Here is a 24,896-nt window from a genome sequence, read left to right on the forward strand (position 1 = left end):
AACCAGGAGGCCTGGATCGGATGCTGATTAGTCAAAAAACCTGTTTCATGAAAACCTAGTATGTTGCCTCCGACAGGCTGTTAACACTTAGTCTCTCGTGCTAATTCGATACAGAGATTCACATAAGGAAACTTTAAAATATGTGTACAAATATAAAAGAATGGCCTTCCCAGCCCCACCCACACACACGTTCAACCCCCCCCCCCGCCCCCATCTGTCAGGATCTGAAGCCAGAGCCACTCACCATGACTCATCCTACGGACCTCTGGGCTCCCACTAAACATGTTTGTTTTTCTCTTTCCTTATTTCCTGGAATTTCTTACCCCAAAGACATCATATTTGAGCGACTGTGCTGGATTGCGGAAAAAGGGCTCTGAAGTCAGACACACCTGGCTGGAATTCTGCTCTGTCACTTTTTAACTGAGCAGAATATGTTTTGCTGTTCTTAGGAAGCGTGTCCTTTAAATGTCAGTTAGACTAATTTGATTGATTATGTTGTTCAAGTTTTCTTAGATTGTTGGTTTTGTCTTCTACTGGTGCTTACGGGACGCATCTGAAGCAGGGCTCAGAGAAACTTAGAGCTGTAAATGCCTGTATTGAAAAGAAGGAAGATCTCAGATCGACAACCAAACTTCCACCCTAAGAAACTAGAAACAGAAGAGCAAATTAAACCCAAAACAAGCAGAAGAAAGGAAACAATAAAGATTAGAGTGGAAGTAAACAGAGAATAGAAAAATAATAGAGAAAAGTCATGAAAACCAAAGGTTGGCTCCTTGAAAAGATCGATGAAATCGACAAGGCTGTAGATGAAATTGACAAGGCTGTAGATGAAATCGACAAAGCTTTAGCTAAGGCTAAGAAAAAAAAGGGAGGAGATTCAATCACTGCAATCAGGAATGAAGAGGGTCCATGACTAGTGACGTCACAGGAATCGAAAAGTGTAAGGGAGCACTATGAACAACTCAGTAAACAATAAGATCACTGAGATGAAATGGATAAACTCCTAGAGAAACACAAACTACCAAAACTGACTCAAGAAGAAATAAAAAATCTGAATAGAATGGCAAGTAAACAGACTGAGTGAGTAATCAAGAAAACTTGCCTCAAACAAAACCTCAAGATCAGATGGCTTCACTAGTGCATTTTACCAAATGTCCAAAGAAATCCTGCACAAACGCTTCCAAAAAATAGAAGAGGAGGGAACGTTTTCCAGTTCATCCTGTGAGGCTAGTAACACCAAAACCAGACAAGGACATCATAAGACAAGACTACAGATCAATATTTCTTATACGTAGACACAAAATCCTCAACAAAATGTTAGCAGAGCAAATCTAGCCACATATAAAAAGATTACATACCATGAACACATGTGATATATCCCAGGAGTATAAGGTTCGTTCAACATACGAAAGGCAACCAGTGTAACCACATTAAGGGACCAAAGTCAAGTGATCATCTCAACAGAGCAAAGGAAGCATGACAAAATCCAACACCTTTTCATGAAAGAAAAAAAAGCAACACTCAACAAAGCAGGAACAGGAGGGATTTTCCTCAACCTGATAAAAGGCGTCTATGAAAAACCCACAGCTGGCATCAGACTTAATGGTAAAAGACTGAAACGCTTTCCTTTAAGATCAAGAACAAAACAAGGACGTCACTCTCACTACTTTAATTTTTTTAATTATTCTTAATTTAAAAAAAAATTTTAATGGCGGTACTAAGAATTGAACCTGGGACTTTGCACATACTAAGCATGCATTTTACCACGAAGCTATACCCCCCATCCCCACCGTCACCACTTCTATTCAGCATTGTACTGGAGGGCATGGCCAGTGCAATCAGACAAGAAAAGGAAATGAAAGGCACCCGGGTTGGATAAGAATAACTATGTCCATTTGCAGATGACATGACCTTGGATGTAGAAAATACTAAAAAAAAAACAAAAACAAAAACAAAAAACACAAAAACCTATTCAAACTAGTAAGTGAGTTCAGCAAGGTCACAGGATATAAAATCAGTATAAAAAATCAACTGTATGGCTATATACTAGCAATGAACAATCAAAAAATGAAATTAAGAAAACAATTTGATTTACAATAGCATCACAAAGAAAAAATACTTTAAAAAATATAGCAAAAAAGTTCAAAACTGGTCCATTGAAAACTATAAAATATCACTGAAAGAAATTTAAAAGATTCAGATAAATGGAAAGATATCCCCTGCTCGTGAACTGGAAGACAACACTGTTAAAATGGCAATACCTCCCACATGGGCCTACAGAGACAGCACTGTCCCTCCTGAAACCCCACTGCTTTTTTGTTGTTGTTGCAGAATTGACAAGCTGATCCTAAAATGAATACGGAAATTCCAAGGACCCAGAAGAGCTGAAATCATCTTGAAAAAGAACAAAGTTGGAAGAGTCGCATTTCCCAACTGCAAAACCTACCACCGAGCTCCGGCAATAAAGACTGATGGCACCAGCACGCAGATCAATGGAAGAGAATGAGAGCCCAGAAATTAACGCTTACTTTCATGGTCAATTAGTTCTTTACAAGGGTGCCAAGGCAATCCAGTGGGGGAAAGAATAGCCTTTTCGACAAATCCCCATCTGTGTGGTGCCATCAGGGAAGGCTTCCTGGAGGAGGGGACTATGAGGGTGAATAACAGCAAAGCACAAATATGAGGGCAGCAGGAACTAGCTCGCATTGTCTGCACACCCTGTTAAGATCCCGTGGCCCTGGAGGGTGCGGAGGGCAGGGTTTCACCTATAGTTACAGGGAAAGAGACTGGTGTGAGAAGTTACACGCCAAGTTCGACTTCCCAAAGCTGGAAAGTGCTGGAGCTGGACTGGGACCTGTGCCCCTCCTCCGCTGACAGAGGCCCCTCCCTCTTCCCAGCCCCCTACAGCTGCCCAGACAGGGCCGTACTAAACACACATGTACGTCTTCCCTGTCTCTCTTCGGGGACGGCAAGCAGGCGAAGGCCTCTTTGAATCTCTGACTTCCCCTTAATATGTTAACTTAATTAGCTTGTTCTAAGGTGATAGCTTCCTGTCTGTGCTTTTGAACTTCACTCAGTGAATTAACATTTGTGAATAGGATCTGCTTATGAATTTTAATGACATTCATTCATTCATAGTTCAAACAAATTACATATTTGGTGCTTTATTTAATGTGTTTATTGCCATTTTATTATAGTCATTCGCAATGAAACAGCATAAAATATTCATTTAAAGAGGCAATTGCATGGATTCTCTCTCAAAGCGGCACGTGCAGCATGTTTTTCAAAGGTTGCCCACTGGTACGCCTCACTCCCTAAAGACACAAGGAACTGATGTGCACAGTTACAGCCAGTCCTGGGACAGGGGTGAACCACAGCCTTCATAACAGACATCTGTACTATGTGCCTCCCATCTGCTGACAGCTCTGGGGTTCAAATGCTGCGTCAGCTGTTTTCAAAAGGCACCTGCTCGAAACACAAGGCTTAAGGTGCCCTGGGGAGCTTCAGAGGGCTGGGTTAAATTACAGACAGCCCCCTGCACTGTGCTCAGGTGGATGGCTTCAGAAGTCCACGAGTTGGGTGAGTTTCCTTTTTTTTTTTTTTTTTTTTTCATTTTTTAAGCTTTGTTAGACGGTAAGGGGACAGAAGTGGTTCTGAAAAGGCAAACCAGAAGGCACCGCTAGTCCTCGGGCTAAGGGATTGATGACAGAAATGCCAGCGGCTTCGACACAGCCGCTCTGGAACCCCGTGTGTCAGGCCACACCCGCACGCAGAACCCATATTGGGCTGAGCACACAGGGCCGACAGCAGGAGCCTAGGAAACTCTGGGGAAATGGTCACAGGTGCTTGAAAATTCCGGCCCTGCCGACTAAACCTCCCTAGAACCCGCCTCTGAGCGCCGCGTTCTCGCCAGCGCCCCCCAGAGGGGCCCAGGGTCACTGCAGGCGCGTTCCCCAGTCACACCACACAAGTGGGTCACGCCAGCACATTTTTACAATGAGTGATAAAGGAAAAGGAAGTGCCGTTCGGTAAACTTCTCCTCCAGACACATTTAGGGAGATCATATTTGAACATACACTATACTCACTAAGCGCTTACAAAAAGCCTCTCTGAAGAGACACCAGACCCCGCAGTCCAGGGCCTCACGGACCCCCAGGCAGCCAGTGGGCATCTCAATTCAAAGCAGTTAAAGCTAAATAAAGCTAGACATTCCGTGCCTCACCTGCACTGCTCAAAAATTCACATGTGGACAGTACAGATCATGTCCACCACTGCACAAAGTTCTAGAAAGTGACAGTCCATCTTTAGCTGCTGGGACACACCCAAGGTGGCACTCCCGCCGCCTTCCCTGGCCTGGGCTCTCCCAGAGCCGCCTTGGTTCATAACCCTTCAGTGTTACAAGAACCAGCCTAGGTCTACAGGGCACCACATGCAAAGCACATGCAAGGTTCTGACCAGAAACAACGAACAAATGAAAGCGAGCAGACTGCTCCCCGGGATCCACGACCCTCCAGGCCCCGGTTTCCCTCTGCATCAGACAGCTCAGACCCAAGTGCCTGATGGTGGTTGTGTGGTTAAAACAAGCCCTTCACCTTCCGTCATCCCAGATGCTGGAAGAAGAGGTGAGGAGGATGGGCAGGAGCTCGCCCCTGGGCAGGGGAGTCGGCAGGGGAGACTCCCCACGGCAGCCTGCTCAGATCGAGGCTGCCACGGAGGAGGGCCCTGTGGGCTGTCTGGAGCATCAGGGAGGGCTTCTTGGAGGAGGTACCATTGGGATGTCTTCAAAGAGACGAAGCTGGCCTGCATAGGTGGCCCCAGAAGCCTTAACAAGAAGTAAAGATCACATCATCCAGCTCCCTGACTGCAGAAATAAGGAAACAAGCTGAGAGGGGGAGTGAGTTCAAGATCACATGGCTAATGGCTAATAAGGCTAAGGTTGGTCAGGAAGGGGAGGCTACACTGCGGCAACAACAGTCCCTAAATGCTGGCAGCTGAGCCCAACAGAAGTTCACCTGTCACTCGTGCTCCCCATCGGTGTAGGTGTCAGTGGGAGACACTCTGTAGTCACTCGGGGACACAGGCCGGCTGGGCACCATGTCCAGCTGCTTCTGTCACCACGAGAGGCAAACCATGAATTGGCCCCCAAAGCTCCCTCCTGGATGTGACGCGCTCCATGGCCACTCCTATCTCCTCGGCCAGAGCAAAGCATGTGGCCACAGCTCACGTGGAAGGTGGTGGGAGGTGTCCCGGCCATGGCCTGGGGGTCACAGGCCAGAACTGGCCAGTGAGCAGTGGTGACAAAAGCTGGACGAGGACCCCAGGTCCCTGATGCCTTCCCCGCCCACTGCTGGGTCCTCTGCACAGACACACATGGACACGCACAGCAGCGACGGGCACTCCAGCCTCAGCGACACGCTCACACTTCAGCTCCCCTGCAGGGTTAAGCTTGGCTGCTGGAGGAGAGGTCGGGAGAAGCTCCCAGCATGCGGAAGCGCTCCGCGGTTCCAGCAAGCAGAGCAGACCACGTCCCAGCTCACTCACTATTTCAGACTGACTCCAAACTGCTGCGTGGGCAGAGGGGGCCGCGGCGGCGGCGTCTTGGTGGGAGGGGGCAGCCTGCCCGTGTGCAGGTTCCGAAGCTCCTCGTCGTGCCTGGGGACAGAACAGAAGTACAGCTGTCACCATGTCACGTGCAGGGAGAAGCCTCGGGCCACCAAGGGCCGCCTCCAGGGGCTGTCTGGGGCCAGATGTCCCACAAATGTCTGCAGGAGACCTGAGGGTCTCATCTTCCAGGCCTGTGTGTCATACTGCTGTCTCGCATGTGCACACACAGACACACGCACCCTCGAGATCCCCGTAGCCATGGGGTGTTCACACAGAAGCCAGCAAGGGTAATCCAACCTCTATCCAGCATCCAGTCTCTCCTGCCAACCCCTGGCCAATATTTCACCCACGTGTCTACACAACAGCTTCCCTCTGCTAGAAACATCCTTCCCTGGCCTCTCGATCTAGCCAATTGTCCCTCTGAAACTCACTTCAGGAGTCACCTCCTCCTGGAAGCCTTCCCTGATATCCCTCCTCACTAGTCCCCTCCCCAGCTGGGTTCAGTGCCTCTTTCAGCTCCTACTGTCACTGACTCGTGGCCCCACTACCTGCAAGTGTCCTGTGGGCAGACACACTCCCTAACACAGCTTGATATCCCCAGAACCTGGCTGTGACCTGGCACCCGGAGGGAGCGAAACACTGTCACTCCTCCTGCAGGGCTGTGGATTCACCCGCGTGCAGCTTAGCAGGGGCCCTGCTCCTTCAAAGAAGCCCCCCCAGAGAGGGAGATGCAGAGGGCGGAGGGCACTCAGGGAGGGCTCGGAGCTGACAGTAGGGGGCCAGGGCCGACCACACGGCCCTCTGGGCCCTCTCAGCCCACATGACCCTACCTGAGAGACTGTCGCTGGGGGCGGGGCGGGTGGTGGACCACTGCCATATAAAACAAAGTAGCAGACACGTTAGACAGGCTTTCAGCCAGAAGCACCAGGTGGGCTGCTCTCCAGAGCACCTGCGAGGTGCCGGAGAACATTCCATTCTGTACACAGCATTATCCACACTCCCTAGAATTAGAAATCCCCCTAATTTTCTGCTCAAAAGCAAAAATGGTCAACTCTAAGGCAGCAAACAGCATTCCCCATCGTGGCTTATTTTTTTTAATCAGTTCTGCAACGGTGGGTGAGGAAAGCATCTCCTCTGTGTACACAGCCGTCCGCAGCCTCGTCTCCCTGCGTCAGCAGTTAGCATCTTTTACTGCGAATCTTTGTTGAGGCTGCAGATTTCACAACCAGATCTGGCTGGGCACACATTTGGAAATTAAGCCTTCAGTGTTCACAGGATGGGACGGAGGCTGCGGAAGCCCGGGGGCCCAGTCCCCGCCTCCTGGGACAGGGTCTCACCGCAGCACCTCCGGGGGGACGATCAGCTGGTCATCTTTGAGGTGTTCACGGAGCTCACTCAGATAGTTGAAATAGGTGACTTTTTTCCCAAACTTGTGACTGAAAAAGCAGAAGCAAGAGAATGAAAACAAAAAAAAACAGAAAAAAACCCCCGATAAGATGGCGAGAGAGAGGCCGGGGGCCGGGGGAGGGGGCTGGCAGCGGGAGCACTGGAAGAACAGAGATGCTGGCATTTTTCATATTAAGAAAATGTAAATGCTGACACAACCTAAAGCCAGGATGTAACAGAGGCAGCGCACGTCTGCAGATGTTCGCTTTCATAAGATCTTGGATGCACCAAACACTCTGGAGAGTCTCATCTGCATAAAAATAAATATGTGCCTCCAGTTTGAATTGCGGTGAATTTGCACAGATGGAGGAGAGCGGGAGCCGGGGAGCCCTGCGCCGCCGGGGCAGGGAGGGGCACGGAGAGGGGCTCGTGGGGCCTGTGGCCTCTGGGGTCGCTGCTGGTTGCACATTTGAACCCCTCAGTCCCCCTCTCGGCGAGGGTGGCGACCACATCCAATTCCGTGTTACTGCAGGGACTGAACAAGACACACTGGGTCCCCCCAGGGGTCCACCATGGAGCAGGCATGACGCAGGTAAGTCCTAGCGGAATCCACTCGCCCACCTTTCAGGACCCCTGCCCCCCCTCCCCGAATGCGGTCGGTTCTCCTGCGTAAATAGGAGGCTACTTAAAACAGTCCGCTGTCCGACACCTGGCAGACATCACAGTCCATGACTATCGTCATTAACGAGCCTCAGTTTCCCCAGCTGCAAAGTGGGGCGACCAGGAGGCGCAGATGGGTGAGAAGTTAAATGCCAGGCCCACGTCGGCACGTAGTGAATGATCACCACCTGACGGCTCCGTGGTTTCCAGCTTTGTTGAAGTCTGACTGATATACACACAATTTGATGCATTCACAATTTGATCGTGAAATCGTCCAAGCTCGATGAGTTTGGACGTATGTATACACTGGGACACCAGCACCACAATCAGGTAGCAAGTATAACCATGCTCCTACAGGTTTCCCTGCGGCCCTTTGCTTTTTTTTTTTTTTTTAACTTAACATGAGAGGTACCCTCTTAACGAGTTTTCAAGAGCGCGATACCGTATGGTTCACTGCAGGCTCTCCGCGGTCCTGCAGGTCTCTAAAACCTCTTCACCTTGTATAACTGAAACCGAGCTGTTTTATCACTGACCTGGCGTGAGCCCGGAGCCCACGGGAGGCCGAGCCGCGTGCACTGGCTCCCCCTAGTGGATGAGGGGGAGTCAGACAGGGTGCCCGGACCCCTGGCCACCTGCACTGTGGGGGCCTCCCGTGATTCGTCTGCAAGGATACAGGTCCCTTGTGCCAACTCCTGTCATGCAGCAGCCCCCTTCAACTTTCTCTCTGAGTTTCTGCCTGCCCTCCAGCCATCCAGGCATTTGCTGGATGGCAGGCTCTGCAGAGCAAACAGGGCCCTCCCTGCCTATCACACCCAGGAAAGGGCCTCTTGGCAGCCCATCCAGGGGACCCCAACGCGGGTGTGTGGTGGCATCGCCAGGCCTCACCTCCAGAGGGTCGGAGTCAGGCAGCACGTGGGCAGTGGAGAGCCCCTGTTCTTGTCCATGTCCTCCACTGTCAGTTGAGGACTCCTGGGCTCAGGTGGGCAGCCAGCCAGGTGATAGCCATCAGGCCGGGGAGTTTTAGGGCCCCAAGCCTGATCTCTGCAGACCGCTCATGGTATCTGCTTATGTTCCTGCCTGAGGCAGGATAAGGGGCAGGACCAGACAGGCTTGAGTTGGAATCCTAGCCAAGCCCTGACTTGCTGTGTGACCTCAGGCAAGCTCCTTAACCTCTCTGAGCATCAGCCTTCTCTCCTTTGGAATAAGGAAATACAGCTGACTTCATAGAATTGTTTGGGGGTGGCTTGCACATAAAGTACCCAATGTATTGTAATTAATTAATTAATCACAAAAGGATAATTAAAAAAATTTTGAACAACCTTAACAGCTAATAGTGAGTGTTTGCCAGCGCTGGGCAGGCCCTGCTCAAAACACTGCACGGGTATTGAGTCAGCTCTTGTTACAGCGGCAGAGTGACTGAAGTAGCATTGTCAGCCACAAGGACACCGAGGCAGAGAGGTGGCATCTATTGCCGAGGGTGACAGATGTTCAAGGCAGCCCAGTCAAGCCAGGAGGTCCGGCTCCAGAACCACCCTGTCACCCGGGCGGCCATGCCGCCCACAGCAGGAGCTGGGGGGTGTTCTTCCAAGAAGGACTTTAGAGGTTTCTAGAACCCTTAGGGCTTTCCCAAGGTGAATGATGGCACCAATAAGCAGAGGAACATCTGAACTGTCCTCCCGGGCAGCGGGCAACTGGCACTGGCTTTCTCTCTCTGTCAGCTGTGGCCCCAGCATGCTGGTCCTGGTTAAGCAGCAACACAGAGGAACAAGACGCCAACCACGTGGTTCATGGCAGGGGCCTCGGACTGGCCTGTCTAAGTGACTGGACACCAGGCTCGCGCGAGTTTCCCTGGGTGCGACACTCTGCTGGGGCCACACGTCGTGGCTGGGAGACGGGGGGTGGCCTGTGAATCCCCCGGGGCGGACAGAGGGGGGCTTGGCGTGATCTGCCTGTTCTCCCCCTACAGGCCTTTTCCAGATCCCACCTGGCTCCTTCTCTGCAAAGACCATATCTGCGAGTATAACAGCTTTCCTGGGTTCTGGGAGTCCTCGTGGGGAGTCATTAAACTTGACGGTGGTCTTGGGACCCAAGTCCACAAGATGGGTGCTCAGGCCAAGGGGGGATTTAAAATATCAGGAGCAAACCTCACTGCGGTCGAGAGCCGGCACGCCTGTTCACGACCCCGGGCTGGGCGGGGACCCCAGAGTCAGGGCCTCCCCGGCGCCCGGACGGTGAAGGCTGTCCCACCCAGGGACATCCAGGCAGAGCGCGCCCCGCACCTGATGAGGGGTCTGAGGATGTTCCACAGGACTCTGATGAAGTTGGTGGGGTGCACGACGTACAGGGCCTTCAGGTTCTTCCTGTGCCTGTGGAGGGAGGGGAGACGGCTTCAGAGCACGAGACGCAGACACACACTCTAAGCTGCAGAACCGCAGAGCCGTGGCCTTGACGGCAAGTCTCAGAACCTTCCGTTTTCTGGCCAATTTAAGGACACTGAACCAAAAGTAGGAGACTATCAGGACTCCATGGCCACCACCGCCAGTGTACACGCTGCACTTCACAGTTTGCAAGATCAGAGCTCCCACTGACAGGTGCTCACTCTGGGGCTGAGGCTGGGGACACACATTGGACAGCAACTTGGCAACAGCCCCACCTCTGCTGGGAGTCGGCCCCGGGTGGGGGACTTAGCTGTGTGCTCACATAGCAGGGACAGCCGAGCCTCAGCACAGCCACCCGCAGCATGAGGCGCCCATGTAAACGAGGCATTTCTCAGCTTGCTGCCCTCCGTCCTTCCTGAGTAATTCAGTCCAAAGCCACTGGGCTGAGCCCGGAAGGCTGGCATCCCTGTGCTGTTCTGCCTGCTGCATCTGAGGGGTGGAACGGACACAGAGGTGACAGCCGCCTGTTTCCTCCCAGGCCTGTGTCCAGCGGGGACAGTGGCCACAGTGGCAGGAGTGTCACCACAGAAATCTGCAAATGTTATAAATCAGTCTCCCCAACCACCCGCCTCCTGGAGTCAGTGACTAAGCCGGCCTGGGCGGGGTGGGGACAGGAGCGAAGACAGCCCGAGGGAGGTGTCTGAGCCCAGGCAGGGTGGGGACAGCACCGGAGCCAGAGGCATGAGAGGAGACCCAAGGTTTGCAGCCAAGTGTGCAAGCCGGAAGGCGCTGGGTGGGGGCAGGGCCGCCCGAGCAGTAATGGAGCCTCAGTGAGTGAGAGGCGGCCACACAGGGTCGTCAGACACGTGGCAAGTCGGACAAGCAGGGGCAGCAGAAGCCAGTCTGTCACTGTCAGAGAGGAGACATTACAAATAGAGAAAGTGAGAAAACTAGAACAATCCGTGGGGTAGGGCTGGAACTGGTGTAGATGTCGGTGTGAAAGCATGGGTACCAGCAGGAATAGGTAAGTGTGAATGTGAGATCGAGGTTGATGTGTGTGCGTGCATATGTACACACACCCCCCCCAACTGTCTACCGACTGGCCCAGGAGCCGTAACACCCCAAGAGCAACTAGCACATTGCTTCCAGGGCCCCAGGAGCACCCTCCGCTAAGAGGAACGGCAATTCCCAGGCTGGGCAGAGCATCTCCTGGTGCTAGAAAGTAATGGAAGTGCTCAGAGGGACGGGGCGTGTCTGAGGGACACAGAGCTAGGCTTAAGCCCGCTTGGCCAAATTTGAACAATTTGAGCATCAAGATAAATATAGTCATGGATTATAACCCACCAAATAAAATGGGAAATCACAAGTCCATACTGACATAAATAAACCAGAAGAGAAGGCTCTTTCTTACAGTAAAGTGCCAACCAGGAATCCCAGTCACCGTTTGGCACCCATCTTAGTAATAATCAAGCCGAGAAATGGCAACGGAGGTGAAAGCTAGCCCACACAACTCCCATGAGGAGCAGGGTATTTATAGAGTCTCCAAGTGTCTCCCAAAGGAATACTAATTAATTACAAAAAGACAGGCTTGCCATTCGGAACAGGGAGGCTACGGTGACTTTCAGGTGGTCCAAGGACCCAGAACACAGCTGCCATGAAGTCCATCCCTACTGGAAGGTGGCTTCCGTGAGATGCCCCCATGGCAGGAGCTTCTTGGCAGAGGTGAGTACTGCTGGAAGAGGGTCACGGATACTCCTGTGTGAATGGTTCTTCCTTAAAGGAGTAACCTGGCAGAACAGTCTGGAAGATGAGAAGTCAATAGCAGAGACAACAGAAAAGAACCCAGGAAACCCACTGGGGTGCAGTGATGGCAGATGGAAAATCCTTGTGTATAAATCTCATGTAATTAGATCTGGAGATCCACTTACATACCTCCAGTGATGGGGAACTCACTACCTGATAGCAGACAGTCCACTGTTGGCTGGTTTTGAAGCCTAGGCTTTCCCTCATTTTGGCTTCCATCAAACCTAGCTCTGTAACCCTATCCCCACCCACAGTCCACCTTTGAGGGGAGTGTGAGACACAGAACAAGTTAACTTCCTCTCATTTGACAATTTGTCTTTTTCAGTTCAAGACAAAGGTATAAACAAACATCCTTGTGCTGTCAGCCTGAGCTTCTGAAAAGGGCTACTCTGAACATGTCATTTGCTTCTCCTCAAGAACCTTGCATGGCTCCCCACTGCCTCCTAGACAAAGCTTGGCATCCTTAGCACGCTCCCTACCCTTTGCTGCTTCCCTCCATGGTTCCCATGTGAGCCCACCAGTCTAGCCCTCCCACCCACGGAGCCTCAGCCCACCATCCTTTCTTGTGTCTGCCGCCTAGCAACAGCCTGCCCATCACTCCAGGAGCCACTCAGAGGCTGCCTCCTCCATGCAGCCTCTCTGATTGCCCCAGTTGGAAGGCTGGTATTTAGTGCTGGTCCACCTCCATCCTCCCTCCTCCTACCCAACATTTATGAGAGCCTGTCATATGCAGACCCTTTCCGACAGGCAAGGGATGCAGAGATGGATCAGGGGATGCAGCCAGGTGCAGGGGGAAGACCTGGCCACAAATGCATGCTTTGCAGGTGTATCATTGGCTCAGGGACAGTGAAGCTGCAGGGGAGGGACTGCTGATTCTCCTGGGCCAATCCAGGAAGGCTTCATGGGGGAAGGCCAGAGCTGAGGCCTGGTCGCCTCTGACTCCCCTGCATTGACCGGTACATATGGTGCCAGATAAATGACTGCAAAACGTAGCAACAAAACTTTCCCCAAGACCCAGGGCAGGAAATCGAGAAATCCCTCTAAATTAGCTTCTCTTGACAATGGCAGCAGGACCCAAGAGGCAGTCGGGAGGGAGGGCTTTGAGAAATCAGGCACTGCCTGCCACCGTCCCACCGACTCAAACATCTGTTAGGAAGATTTCATTATAGGTTTGAAAGGACCTGGAAGAAGGAAAACCCGGAGTCGTCCCGGATTTCAACATTAACGCCCAGCAGCGCCGTCTGTGAGCCGAGTGCATTGCGAAGCCCACTGTTAACGCAAGACGTGGCAGGAAAAAGTCCACCAGCCCCCGGCAGTCCCCAAACAGTGCAGAACGTGGGTCTCAGCTGGGGTCCCAGCCCTGCCACGTGCCAGCTGAGGGACCTAGAGGGAGACACCCGTCCTCTGGGACCCGTGTGTCCCTGTCTGTAACACCCGTGCCCACCTCTTCGACACGAGACACCAGAAAGCCCCCTGCAGACTGAAGCGCTCTGCAGGTGGAGGGCACCGGGGGGACGGTTACGTTTCCTTGCCAACAACTCACTAGACCAGGGTCGGTGCTCTCGGGTACGAGTCTGGCCTGTCGCCTGCTTTGTACAGCCCGCAAGCTGAGAATGGCTCTATGCTTTTAATGGTTGAAAAAAATGAAAAGAATAATAGTTTGTGATATGTGAAAATGACATGAAATTCACATTTCCATGTCCATAAATAAATAGTCCTGCCTGTTTGTTACCCACGGCCACTTCCAGACTTTCCAGCAGAGTTGAGAGGTTGCGACAGAGACATGGTGGCCCACAAAGCCAGCATCCTGACTGTCTGGCCCTTTCAGAGTATGTGTGCCCACCCTGCCCTCTGTGACAGCGCTGGGCAGAGGCCCCGGTCCTGAAGAGAGGCGCCCCTAACACCCCGCCTTCCCCTGGCATCCCGTCCTCCCCCACTGCAGACACGTGACCCCTCCTGTCACCCGAGCCTCCTGCACCTGAGGCTCCCCCCTTGAAGGCTGGAGGACACGCACCTCCTGTCGAATTCCTTGTAGGCGCTCTGGAACCAGCCCAGGGATGGCTTGTTCTGGCTGTTCAGCCCGTAGTGGAAGTAGACGATGGTGTAATCACTCTCCACGTACTGGTCCAGCGTGTACTTCAGATACCTGGGCGCAAAGCACAGGGCTCAGTCTCCCGCTCCCCATCATTGTAACCAAATGTGCTCTCCCCATAACAGAAGCTATGGGCACCCAGTGGGAACATGTCCAGGACAACACTGAGAATCCACAGGCTGGGGGCCTGGTCCTCGTTTCTTAGATGACGACTGAGGCTCAGACATGTTAAGTAACTTACCCAAGGTCACACAGACAGTAAGTGGAGGAGGTAGCCTGAAAATGGCCCCCCAAAGACATCCATGTCAAATCCCCGTACCCATGAATGCGGCCTTACATGGAAAAAGGTCTCAGTGAAAGTGATTAAGACAATGACCTCGAGAGGAGGAGTTTATCCAGGAGGGCGCTACATGCAATACTGTATCCGGATAAGACAGACATAAGAGGGAAAGCCAGAGCGGGGAGACGGCCCTGTGGAGACGGAGGCAGAGAAGAGAGTGACGCAGCCACCGGCTCCGGGCAGGTGAAAGGTTGCCGACAGCCCCCAGAAGCTTGAAGAAGCAAGAGGAATTCTCTCCTGGACGGGGAGCATCTTCTGGTGGGTAGGGGGCCCTGCCAACACCACGCTTTCAGACTTCTGTCCCCCAGGACCGGAAGAGAATAAATTCATCGTTTTACACCACCTAGTTTTCGGTAATTTGTTATAAGAGCCATAGGAAACCAACAAAGAGGATGAACTGGGATGCAGCCCCGGGACTCGCTCGGCCCCTCCACCTCGACTCCCTGCTGCTCTGCTGCATCTCCAGAAGCAAGCAACTCCTTCTGCCCAGAATAGCTCTCAGCACCTTTTCTTTTTACTGTAAAGCACAACCCTGGCTCTGCTCTGCTTCAGTCATCTGACCACACCCCTAGCACAAGCTTTACAAGTCCCGAGATCACGGATCCCTCCCTCCTGGACACACCCATGTGGCCCACTTAGAACGGCCTCGTGTGGCCGCCAGTAGACGAGCTGCAGAAAGCCCATCCCTGAGCCCACCACCACGCTGGCGGGGCCCCTGACACCCAGCCGTCAGTACGAGCTCTCACACGTCAGGCTGCCAGAGTCATTCGTTACCTAGAAGTTCATCCCACAATTAACCCAGCCGGGCACTCCAGGAGCTCAGACCCAGTGTCTCTGAACACAGCGGCCCTCACTGTGAGCTGTGCGAACGCAGCCCACTGGAGCCCGGAGGTCCACTGTGCAGGCCGGTTCTCAGGTGGACAAGTGTCCCCAGAACCACTTGAGGCAAAAACCCAGGTAGTCCCCGCCACCGGCAGGCATGCAGCTGCCCCGCACGGCCGGAATACCGCAGGGGGTCTTTTCCTTGCCCCAAAGGATGGCAGTTTCTCCTCTGCTTGTGTGATTCTAAACATCAGAGTGCCCTCTGCCCAAAGCACTGACCACATGAACTGCAGGCCCTTACACGGATTTGCTCGTTTAAATCTCACAACGACCCTTTGAGGCAGGCACCAATATGCCCATTTTACAGAGGAGTCAACAGAGGCTGGCAGAGGAGAACGGGTAAGGGGCCGAGACAGGATCTGAATGCAGCAGCCTGGCTCCGGAGTCCATTTTCTGACCCACACTGTCCTGCCCCCAGAAAGCCACAGGCCCCCACCTGCCATCTGCTCTGATGTAAAAATGATGCGAGTCTGACCTCACGTGGTACATGGTTTGGGCTCAGCAGCCGCGGAAGCAACTCCAACGCCCAGACACTCTCCAGTGCACTGTCCCCCAGATCCTCGGGACCAAGCCCTCGGGCATAATTCACAGATACCATGCTGCCTCGAGTTGCCCTCACTAACAGGACCAGATGGAGATCTCTGACTTCCCGCAGAGAGTCCCTGAGCCCGAGAACGCCCTCTCATTTCTGTAAGGATGGTCACTCTTGCATTTCTCAACTTTCTTAAGAAAGGAGAAATCAGAAAGCTGTCCTTACCAGCTCACGTGTCCACAGCGGACACTTGCAGTGAAAGCGGGCACGTTTTCCCCAGCCCAGTGTGCCTCCGGTTCCTTCCATAACGTGTCAAGTTCCTCTCAGTGCCTCAGCACATCTGCACGCCTGCTCAGCATAGGAAGTCATTAACTAAATCACTGGTTGAGCTTCAAAGGCTCGGACTTATTTCTTCCCTCGTTTCAAAATAGGAGCACACATCTGGCCACAGGAAAGCCACCCACTGGGATGGAGTGATAGAGGATAATATACATGGTGTTGATTTTTCCTGAAAAGCCACGGAAAAGACTAGGTATTAGGGCTTATCAAGGCCGAGAAGCCTACAGAGCACTTCTGAGCAAGTGAGAAAAGGACGCTTCTTCCTCCAGGTAGACGCCTGCCAGCACTGGGTGAGGGGAGCACCTGCTGGTGCCCTTGTGCAGTGGACAACCTACACAACTGTTCATGGTGGCCATGCTTAACACCTCCATCCGGTAATGACGGTTTCTGAGGCAGGGCAGAAGAGCACAACATACCGATTGTTGTCAGAGGTACATTTTTTTGGATTGAGGTGAAATGCGTGACATTAACCATCTTAAAGTGAACAATTCAGTGACATTCAGTCCATTCACAATGCTGTGCAAGCATGACCTCAGCCAGCTCTAAAGCATTCTCACTGCCCCCAAAGAAAGCCCAGTAAGCAGGCGTTCCTCCTTCCCCTGGCCCTCACCCCCAACCACCAACCTGCTTTCTGTCTGTCTTTCCAAGAAAACACATCCTGAACTCATTCCTGGCTCAGCAGTGGTACCCTTGGTGAGAGCTGACCCACAGGTCACAGATTACTTGATGCCACAAAAGGAATAATCTGGCAAGGGAATGTGTTTGATCTCGGAGGACCTCAGGATACAAGTGCTCTGAGTTCGGGCACCCCTCCCTCCCCACGTGCCCTGTCTACACAGAGTGGGCGGCAGACTGGCCTGGCTCCTCAGGGAGGCCAGCACCTCCTGGGAGGGCCGGCTTGCCGTCTGGAGGAACCCACTGCCTGGCACGCGGGCTCCCCTCGAGAACTCCACAGCCGATCCCAGCTCAAGACAGCAGAACTGGCTCTCTGGCAGAAAGACTCTGGGCCCCAGTTCCCAGCAAAGATTTTTGCCATCGCCATTATATCTTCAGCAGCTACTGGAAGATTCTTTAACAAGCCAGAGCGGACGCGTGGGTCAGGGGGAGCCTCACAGAACAACCAGCCCAAAGCTTCCAGGTGCTTCTGGGACCCAACTGTGCCTTTGTTCACTTCGAGTTGTGGGCTCCAGGCCCGGGGTGGACTGGTGACCTGGCAGTTGACGTGACATCCACCTGGGGACCTGCCCGTCAGTCTGTGTATGCTAGCCTTTGACCCCGAACATCCACTCGGTGCTGAGAGTCATGGAGGCATTTACACGGGGGGGGGGGTAGCCTACAGAGGGGATGTGTGCACAAGGTGGTGGGGGTGCGTGGAGGGGACAGGGGACAGGACTTACTCCAGCAGCCGCCTGTGGTTGAGCTCATGAGAGGGGGGCATCCGGCAGCAGCTGAACGTGACGACTCGTCTTCCAAGGCGGTCCTCCCCTGCAGGGGAGACAGCGTGAGCCTTGCCTCATGGCACTGACACCCAAGGCTGCCTTCCCCCACCACGCCCGCAGGCGATAACAAAGACCGGTAGCCTCCTGACCAGCCCACTGGGGCACAGGTGCCCAGGGCGCGGTGGATGCAGCACCTGAGGACGGGCACCCACCACCCGACGCTCTGTGCACCTGTGCCAAGTTCACCTTCACCATCTGCATCCCCAGAGCCCACGCCTGCTGCCCATGCCTGTGGCTCAAACGATGCCCGACACCATTCACTGACTGGCTGAGGGACTGACTGGGGAAGATCACCAGGACCCTGAAGGAAACACAAGGGAGCCCTTCCAGAAACGTGCCTGACTCTGAACCCACTTTAAGCCCCTTTAACAAGTATTCACAACTGTTCTCAGAGGTTTGCTTAAAATGAGAAGAACGGCAGCCCCGCCTCCTCAGCCCCGCCCCCAGCTCTGAAAGGCAAGATCCTACGTCGGGGGGAGGGTCTAGCTCAGAGGTACCGCACGTGCTCAGCATGCACGAGGCCCTGGGTTCAATCCCCAGCATCTTTGTTAAAAAAGAAAGAAAATGATCACACACGTGCCCACGTTCACACGTACACACACATGTGCAGGCACACACACAGGCGCACACATACCACGTGCCCCTTGAGGTCCCCGCCCGCTGTCCGGCCAGGGAGCTATTTGTTATTTAGGGCACGTCTGATTCTCCCAGGAGCCTGGGAGCCACTCTGACGTTCAGAATTCGAGAGTTGTTTCGGTTTCCAAATAAAGCGGCCTTTTCACAGGTTGCTTGAGAATTCTGGTCATGGTTTCCGTTTGCTTAGAAAGCTCCCGCTGGGAGGGCTGCACTGGAACCCACACATTTATCTGCTCCCCTTGCCAGATGGGCGTTTTCCAGCACAAAGCCTTCCACGGCTCTGCCTGGACTGTTTTCCAAACAATGTTCCTACCACCCTGGAGGCCGGGGCTCCGCAGGAGGAAAGGGAAAAGGACCAGTCGGCTTCTGAAGATGTGAACTGTCTGTGCGGCTACTGAAGGAGCCAGGAACTAAAAGCTGCTGGGGCTGAAACAGAAAGTCAACAGCCACCATGAAGTGATGGGGAAAATGAGCACTAACATCTGAATCGGACTGAACGGAAAGTCTTGGGGATGCGCTACTTTGGTGAACGGAAGATCCAGCCAACAAGCGCTTGCTGCGGGCCCACGTGCACTCAGCTCTGGAGAGAAGAGACCAGACACGGCTCCTGCCTGGCTCCTCAAGGGGTTCAGGAGAGACTAAATCGATAGCTTGAATAGTCTTGCAGAGCTGGCACACAGCACATGCTCAATAAATGTGATCCATGACCACGTGCCAGGCGGGATGCTGGGCGGCTTCCAGGTGTGCTGTTCATTTCCAGGTGAGAAAACCACGGCCCGGAGAGGCCAGGGAGTGTCAGAGCTGGGTTCACCCCCGCAGCTGGCTGACTCCCAGGGTGGCACCCCCCGCCCGGCCTCAGCAGCCTTCTCTGCTGCCAGGTCACCCACGTTCCCGGGGAGGAGGCCTTCTAACCTCCACAGCCGCTGAGGCCCAGCCTCCTCCGCAGCCCAGAGGAATCCCTGGACACCCAACCCTCCCGCTGATTGCGCAGTCGCTGGGCATTGGCGTCAACGACATCAGTCAAGATGAGTGAACACCCTCGGCTGCCCTCCGCAACACGGGCCAGTGTGTCGAGAACGGGCTTCCACATGATATAATACGGCGGGAAATGAAAACTATCAATAAAACGCAGACTGGACACGGCATCGGTTTAATTCATGACCCTTTTCCTCCCCTGGCTGTTTACAGCACAGCATCGTTCACTGTCTCCGAGGCGGGAGAAGCCCCGTTTATGAATAAAGAAATGACCCCCCGAGCCGCTGCCCTGCCACGCCCGCGTCGATCCATCATCGCTCCGAGAGTGAAGGATGATTAAAATGCGTAATAAAGGCAGCAGCAGCCTCATCGGGACCGACGTGGGGGCTTGTCTGTTTTGGTTTTTGTTGTCAGGTTGCTAACCTTCTTTTGCAGAAGTGAAAGGAGATCTGAAGACTCATTTTGTCTTCATCCTGCAGGGAAGGCCAGCTGGAGTCTGCATGGGCTGCGAGGAAGGCTCTGTCCTCCAGCGGGACCAGACCCGGTGTCCCTCTCCCCTGCCACGCGCCTCAGAGATGACATGTCCCACCTCCTCGATCTCTCGGGACCCCCCTGCTCTCCGCAGGCTCATCTCCCCTCTGAGCTCCAGCCCCAGCCCCAGCCCGGAGCTTCAGATGACGACCACTCCTCAAAGTATTTAAATCAACTGTATTTACAGAACACTGCCTTAAGAGTTAAAATTCTACAAAGCTTCCATCTGGCCAAATATACAACCCCTAAAGTAATGAGAGATCCTTCAATACTATTTTCAAGAAGACTCTTTGGTTTCTGGCTGTGGTTTGGACGTTCAGCGCTGGAGGAGGTGACATTTGGGAGAGGAAAATTAGAGGAGCCCCTTCGCGGAGAGGGATGCCTGCTTACCCCTGAAGGGGATCCCAGAGTGGCCTGTGCCACCTCCTGGAGGAGCAGGAAAAAGGGTTCCGTCCCCACATCGCAGACCCACCAGACACAAAGGAGCATGGCTGAGTTGGGATGAGGGGACAACGCTGGACCAGGTGAGGCCTGGGAGGAGGGGTGGAGGACCAGCCCTCAGGGAGGGAACCCCGGAGCCTGCCCTCACCGGGCGCTCCAACTGGAAAAGCCACGCGCGATTTCAGGGACACTGATTTTTGCTCTGATGATTTTCTCCATCTTTAGCCACTGAGTCACCCAGGTGAGGCCCTTCATTCCCCTTGCTGTCGATCCATGACTACAAAATCCCGTTCGCTGAGTGTGGAGTTGGTCCTGCTGATTTCTTCTCCAGCTATCCACGACCTCTGAGGAGGGCCGGCGTTCTTAAGGATGGCTCGAGGCTCTTAGATGTTCTTTTTAAGACACTTAAACAGCTCAAGAAGTCGGTGTTTGAACGAGTGAGAACTCTAGTCCAAAAGAACCATCCGGAATCCAAAGATTACTGCCCAGCCTCCACCCTCCCAAGGAAACCTGCAGGAGTGCGGACACAGGCTCACGTGTTCAACTGTGACGGTTCTATGCGGTGTCTCTAGAAGGGCCTGAGCACAACCCCACGGCAGCTACAGTCCCTTAACGGTGCTGAAGGACCCACCACAAACCTTGGGGATGCCCACAGCCTCCTGCCAGGAAGGAACTGTGTCCCGCCGGCCCCCACCAGAGCAGCAGGTGGAGGTAAGGCACGTGAAAAAAGAGCCAGGGGGAGGGAAATAGCTCAGTGGTAGAGCGAGTGCTTGCCATGCCCGAGGTCCTGGGTTCAATCCCCAGTACCTCCATAACAGAGAAAAATTATTTAAAAAGAGAAAGAAAAATAAATGAATAAAAGAAGAGCCAGCCCGAGTCACTGCCCAGAGACCCTCGTCTCTTAATTCCACTTTTCCTTTTGCACCCAGGAGCCTCATCTCGTCTACGAGGGCCCGATCCCAGGTGGGACTCAGCAGGTCCTCAGCATAACATCTTAGAGTCTCTCTCAGCTCTAGCCGCTCCCCTCTCGCTGCTGCCACGTTCTTGCTCCCGTGCGTCTCCTTGCCTCCTGCAGCCGCCGTCAGCACCCTCCACGCCGAAGGATCCCCCTAAATCAGACCGGATTACGTCGGTCCTGTTCAAGCTTCCCCAGAGCCATCGTGACCAAGTGCAAACTCCCCAGCATGGCGTGCAAGTTGTCGAGAAGGTGGCTCCCCGATACTCAGCCCCCTTCTCAATGAAAGGAAAGAGCCAACGATCAGCTGTTTCTAAGAGACACGCTGCCCACGCAGAGACTAAGACAGGCTGGAAGGGGAAGGATGGAGAGGGCGTATCTACCAACAGCAACACGGAGAAAGCTGACACGGCTGTCGAGACGACTGTAACATCAGACAAATCGGGCAAAGAGGATGAATAAAAGAGTATGACGCACGGAAGGAGGGCCACTCCACAATGACAAAAAGGTCAACAGGTCAGGAAGCCATAAAAACCCTAAGTATATATGCCGCCCCTAAAACAAAGCATCAAAACACAGAACAAAAGTGGGCAGAACCAAAGGGAGAGGTGCGCAAATTCTAATCGTGGGAGCTTTGAACGCTCCCGTCAGTAACTGATGGAAGCAGACACAAAAGTGATGAAGAAGACAGAAGATTTGGACAGCACTATTAACCAACCTAACCTAATTGAAATACACAGAACATTCCGCCCCAAAATGCAGAATATAATATACATTCTTTTTAAGTGCACAAGACAGATCATAGACAAGGCCACTGGTTCCCAGACTTTTAGGTCTCAGAACATGTCAATACTCCTAAAACTCACTGAGGACTTCAAAGAGATTTTAAATAATTTTTTTAATGTGGGTTATTTCTATAGAAATTTACAGTATTAAAAACCTAAAACAGAGAATTTTAAAATATTTAGTTAATTGCTCATTTTAAAAGAATAATAAACCCACTGCACATTAACACAAATAATGAATTTTTTACATCTTATTAAAAGTAACTAGATTTCCTGCTTTCCTGTGGTGAGCACCTGATCTGTGGGTCCACGTCCCTCACATCTGGACCAGTATCCCTCCCCACTACCTAGACATTAAAGGTTTTCTAAAGAGGACATTTGGGGTTACGTGAGGAGCCCGTCTCGTGCCACAGGACCCACGGAAGGCTGGCCCTGTCGGTGTCCTGGGGAACCACCCAGCTGGGACTCACCGGCCACCTGCAGGATGCCGTGTCTGGCCACGTCGTAGAAGGGGTGATTCATGCTCAGAGCAGGGTCCGGGCCAGCCATGGGTGCCACCGGGGTCCTTCTCACCGCGCCCAGTGCCGTGGCCTCCTCCTCATCTCTCTGCAGCTCTACAGCAGACAATGAGGGGGAGAGGAAGTCAGCTGTATTCCCGAGGATGGAGGACAGAGAGGGAGCCTCCTGAGGTCTTTCTAGGACACGCACCTTGTCTCAGCTGTGCACCCACTATGCACCCACCTCTGCTGCTCACCCACTGTGCAGCCGCTCAGTGCATAGTACCATGGAGGGAGAAAAATGAGAGCCAAGGACTGGATATTGTCCTCTGCATGGTCAGGGGTGGAACTGAGGCTCAGAGCAGGGAATGACTCCCCAAGGTCGCACTACAAACTGGCAGCAAGGTGTGGCCGTGAACTCAGCTCCCCGGCTCTACATTCCAACGTGGGCCCTTCTTGAGAGATGCTGACACTGGCGGCCCCGTGATGTCCGCATCCCGATCCCCAGAACCTGAGACCAGGGGACCTTCCACGGCAAAAGAGACTCTGCAGATATGATGAAGCACCTGAGATGGGGAGATCAACCTGGAGTATCTGGGTGGGACCAACGTCATCATGAGGGTCTTTGTAAGAAGGAGGAAGGAGGGTCAGCATCCGAGGAGCTGTGAGGACAGGACAGACAGACAGACAGACAGGAAGATGTGGAGCTGCAGGGTGTCGGGGAGCCACAAGCCCAGGCACGTGGAAAAGCCAGGAGACAGCTTCTCCCCGGGAGCCCCCAGGGAGTACGGGCCTCACTACAGACCCGCCCAGTGAAACGCACTTCAGACAGCGTTGTGCCAAGACACGAGCTCTGTGGGGCTGTTTCGGGAGCTCTAGGGAACTCATGCAGTTTCTGCCCTCGAGGACCAGCCTTCGTGCGGGGTCAAGAAACAGACACCAGAGGGATGTCAGGTGTGGGGGGCAAACAGAAGATCAAGCAGCCTAAGGGGGACACAGAGTTGGGGGCTGCATCAGGTTTGAGCTGGGGACCTCTAAGCAGAGGCATGAAGGAGGGAGGGAGGGAGCCAGGCGGCTGGAACCTGCCGGAAGGGAATCCGGGTGGAGGGAACGGCGCACAGAGGCCATGAGGTGTCAGCAGGGAGTCCCAGGGACAATCAGAGAAGATGGGTAGGAACCTGTCACCCTGAAGAGCTCCATCCACGGGTTTTCCCAGGATCCCTGGGCAGCTGAGTGGCCTGAAGGCTGCAGGGGGCAGGGGCGAGGGGCTGGCCCATCCCAGGCGGTTGGAGCAGGCTTCCTGGAGGAGCCGAGTCTATACTGAGTGCTCATGATGGACGGGTATAAAATAACAGAGGGGTGAGAGGGTAAGTGGTCCAGAGGGAGGAAAGGGCCCCAGCGGGGGAAGGGTAACAGACAAGCGTGGCCAGAGGGAGAGCAGGGGGTACGCAGGCAGGGTGAGGCCTGGGGGTGGGCAGGCCAGACCACAGGGCCACGAAGCTACGGTCACGAGTCCAGGAGGAAGAGCAGGAAGATGGGGGCCGTAAGTGATCATCCTGGTCAGCCTCACACCAGAGACAGAGGGGAGCGTGCGGATCAGGCTGGAGCTGAGCGAGGCCACGTCCTGGGGACCTTCAGGCCGTGCCCCGGAGCTGGGCTGACCCATGTTCACTGAAAGTAGCCCACCTCTAAACCCGCCACATCCTACAGACACAGCCCCATGGAAACCCCCACAAACGCCCCACTTCTGGAAGTATCTTGATAGATGTTTATGACACTGGGGCACGTCGTGGAAAAGTCTGGCTATTCCTCAAAAAGTAGAACGCAGAATTACTACGACCCAGCGAGTCCCCTTTTAGGTGTGCACACAGGGAAAGGAGCACAGATCTTCAGACAAATCCACGTACACACCACGTTCACAGCAGCACCACTCACCAAGCCGAAAAGCAGAACCAGCCCAAGTGTCCATCAATGGATGGATAAATAAACAAAATGTCATCTGCCCAGACACAAAAGACCATAGAATGTATGATTCCATTTATATGAAATCTCCAAAATCGGTAAATCCATAAAGACAGAAAGCAGACTGATGGTTGCCAGGGGCTGGGGGGAGGGAGGGACGGGGAAGAGATGGCTTAACGGGTTTGGGGTTTCCTTCTGGGGTGATGAACATGTTCTGGGACCAGAGAGAGGTGATGACTGCACAGCATTGTCAGTATCATAAAGACCACTGAACTGTTCGCTCCAAGATGGCTAATTTCATGTTAAATGAATCTCACCTCAATTTAAAAAGAAAAGTAAAAGCTGCTCCAGCACGTGGCAGGGACACCTGTAAAGAGACGACGAGCTGGAACCCTGGACCCCTTAAGGATGGCGGGAGAGGAGGGAAACAAGGACCCCTTCCGGGGACAGGATGGCCCGTGTCTCAGAACTACGTCACTTCCCCTAAAACTGGCACTACCGTCGTGCTGCCAAATCGACCCGAGCGAGAAGCGGTCTGAGGCTGCGTGCTTCTGCGTTAAGGGGCAGAAACTAGAAGGTAAAACTGCGGGTTCTCGGGA

The 24,896-nt window shown here is 53.4% G+C and overlaps 1 protein-coding gene and 1 non-coding gene across 3 annotated transcripts in view; one reads left to right on the top strand and one right to left on the bottom strand.

Moving 5' to 3' along the window:
• ARHGAP8 (Rho GTPase activating protein 8) overlaps positions 1 to 24,896 on the bottom strand; it is a 53,742-nt gene that overhangs the window by 15,667 nt on the left and 13,179 nt on the right. For both annotated transcript variants that reach the window (XM_031463414.2, XM_031463416.2), the window contains exons 3-8: positions 22,309 to 22,452; positions 17,414 to 17,501; positions 13,846 to 13,977; positions 9,930 to 10,016; positions 6,942 to 7,040; positions 5,542 to 5,652 (exon numbers count right to left, since the gene is read on the bottom strand). In XM_031463414.2, coding sequence (XP_031319274.1) covers positions 5,542 to 5,652; positions 6,942 to 7,040; positions 9,930 to 10,016; positions 13,846 to 13,977; positions 17,414 to 17,501; positions 22,309 to 22,452 — 661 coding nt within the window. The remainder of the gene's footprint in view (positions 1 to 5,541; positions 5,653 to 6,941; positions 7,041 to 9,929; positions 10,017 to 13,845; positions 13,978 to 17,413; positions 17,502 to 22,308; positions 22,453 to 24,896) is intronic.
• On the top strand, positions 20,837 to 20,910 carry TRNAG-GCC (transfer RNA glycine (anticodon GCC)). The gene has a single exon. It is a non-coding gene; the product is annotated as a tRNA-Gly (tRNA).

The sequence above is a fragment of the Camelus dromedarius genome, chromosome 11 (assembly GCF_036321535.1).
Source record: "Camelus dromedarius isolate mCamDro1 chromosome 11, mCamDro1.pat, whole genome shotgun sequence".
Classification (NCBI taxonomy): domain Eukaryota; kingdom Metazoa; phylum Chordata; class Mammalia; order Artiodactyla; family Camelidae; genus Camelus; species Camelus dromedarius.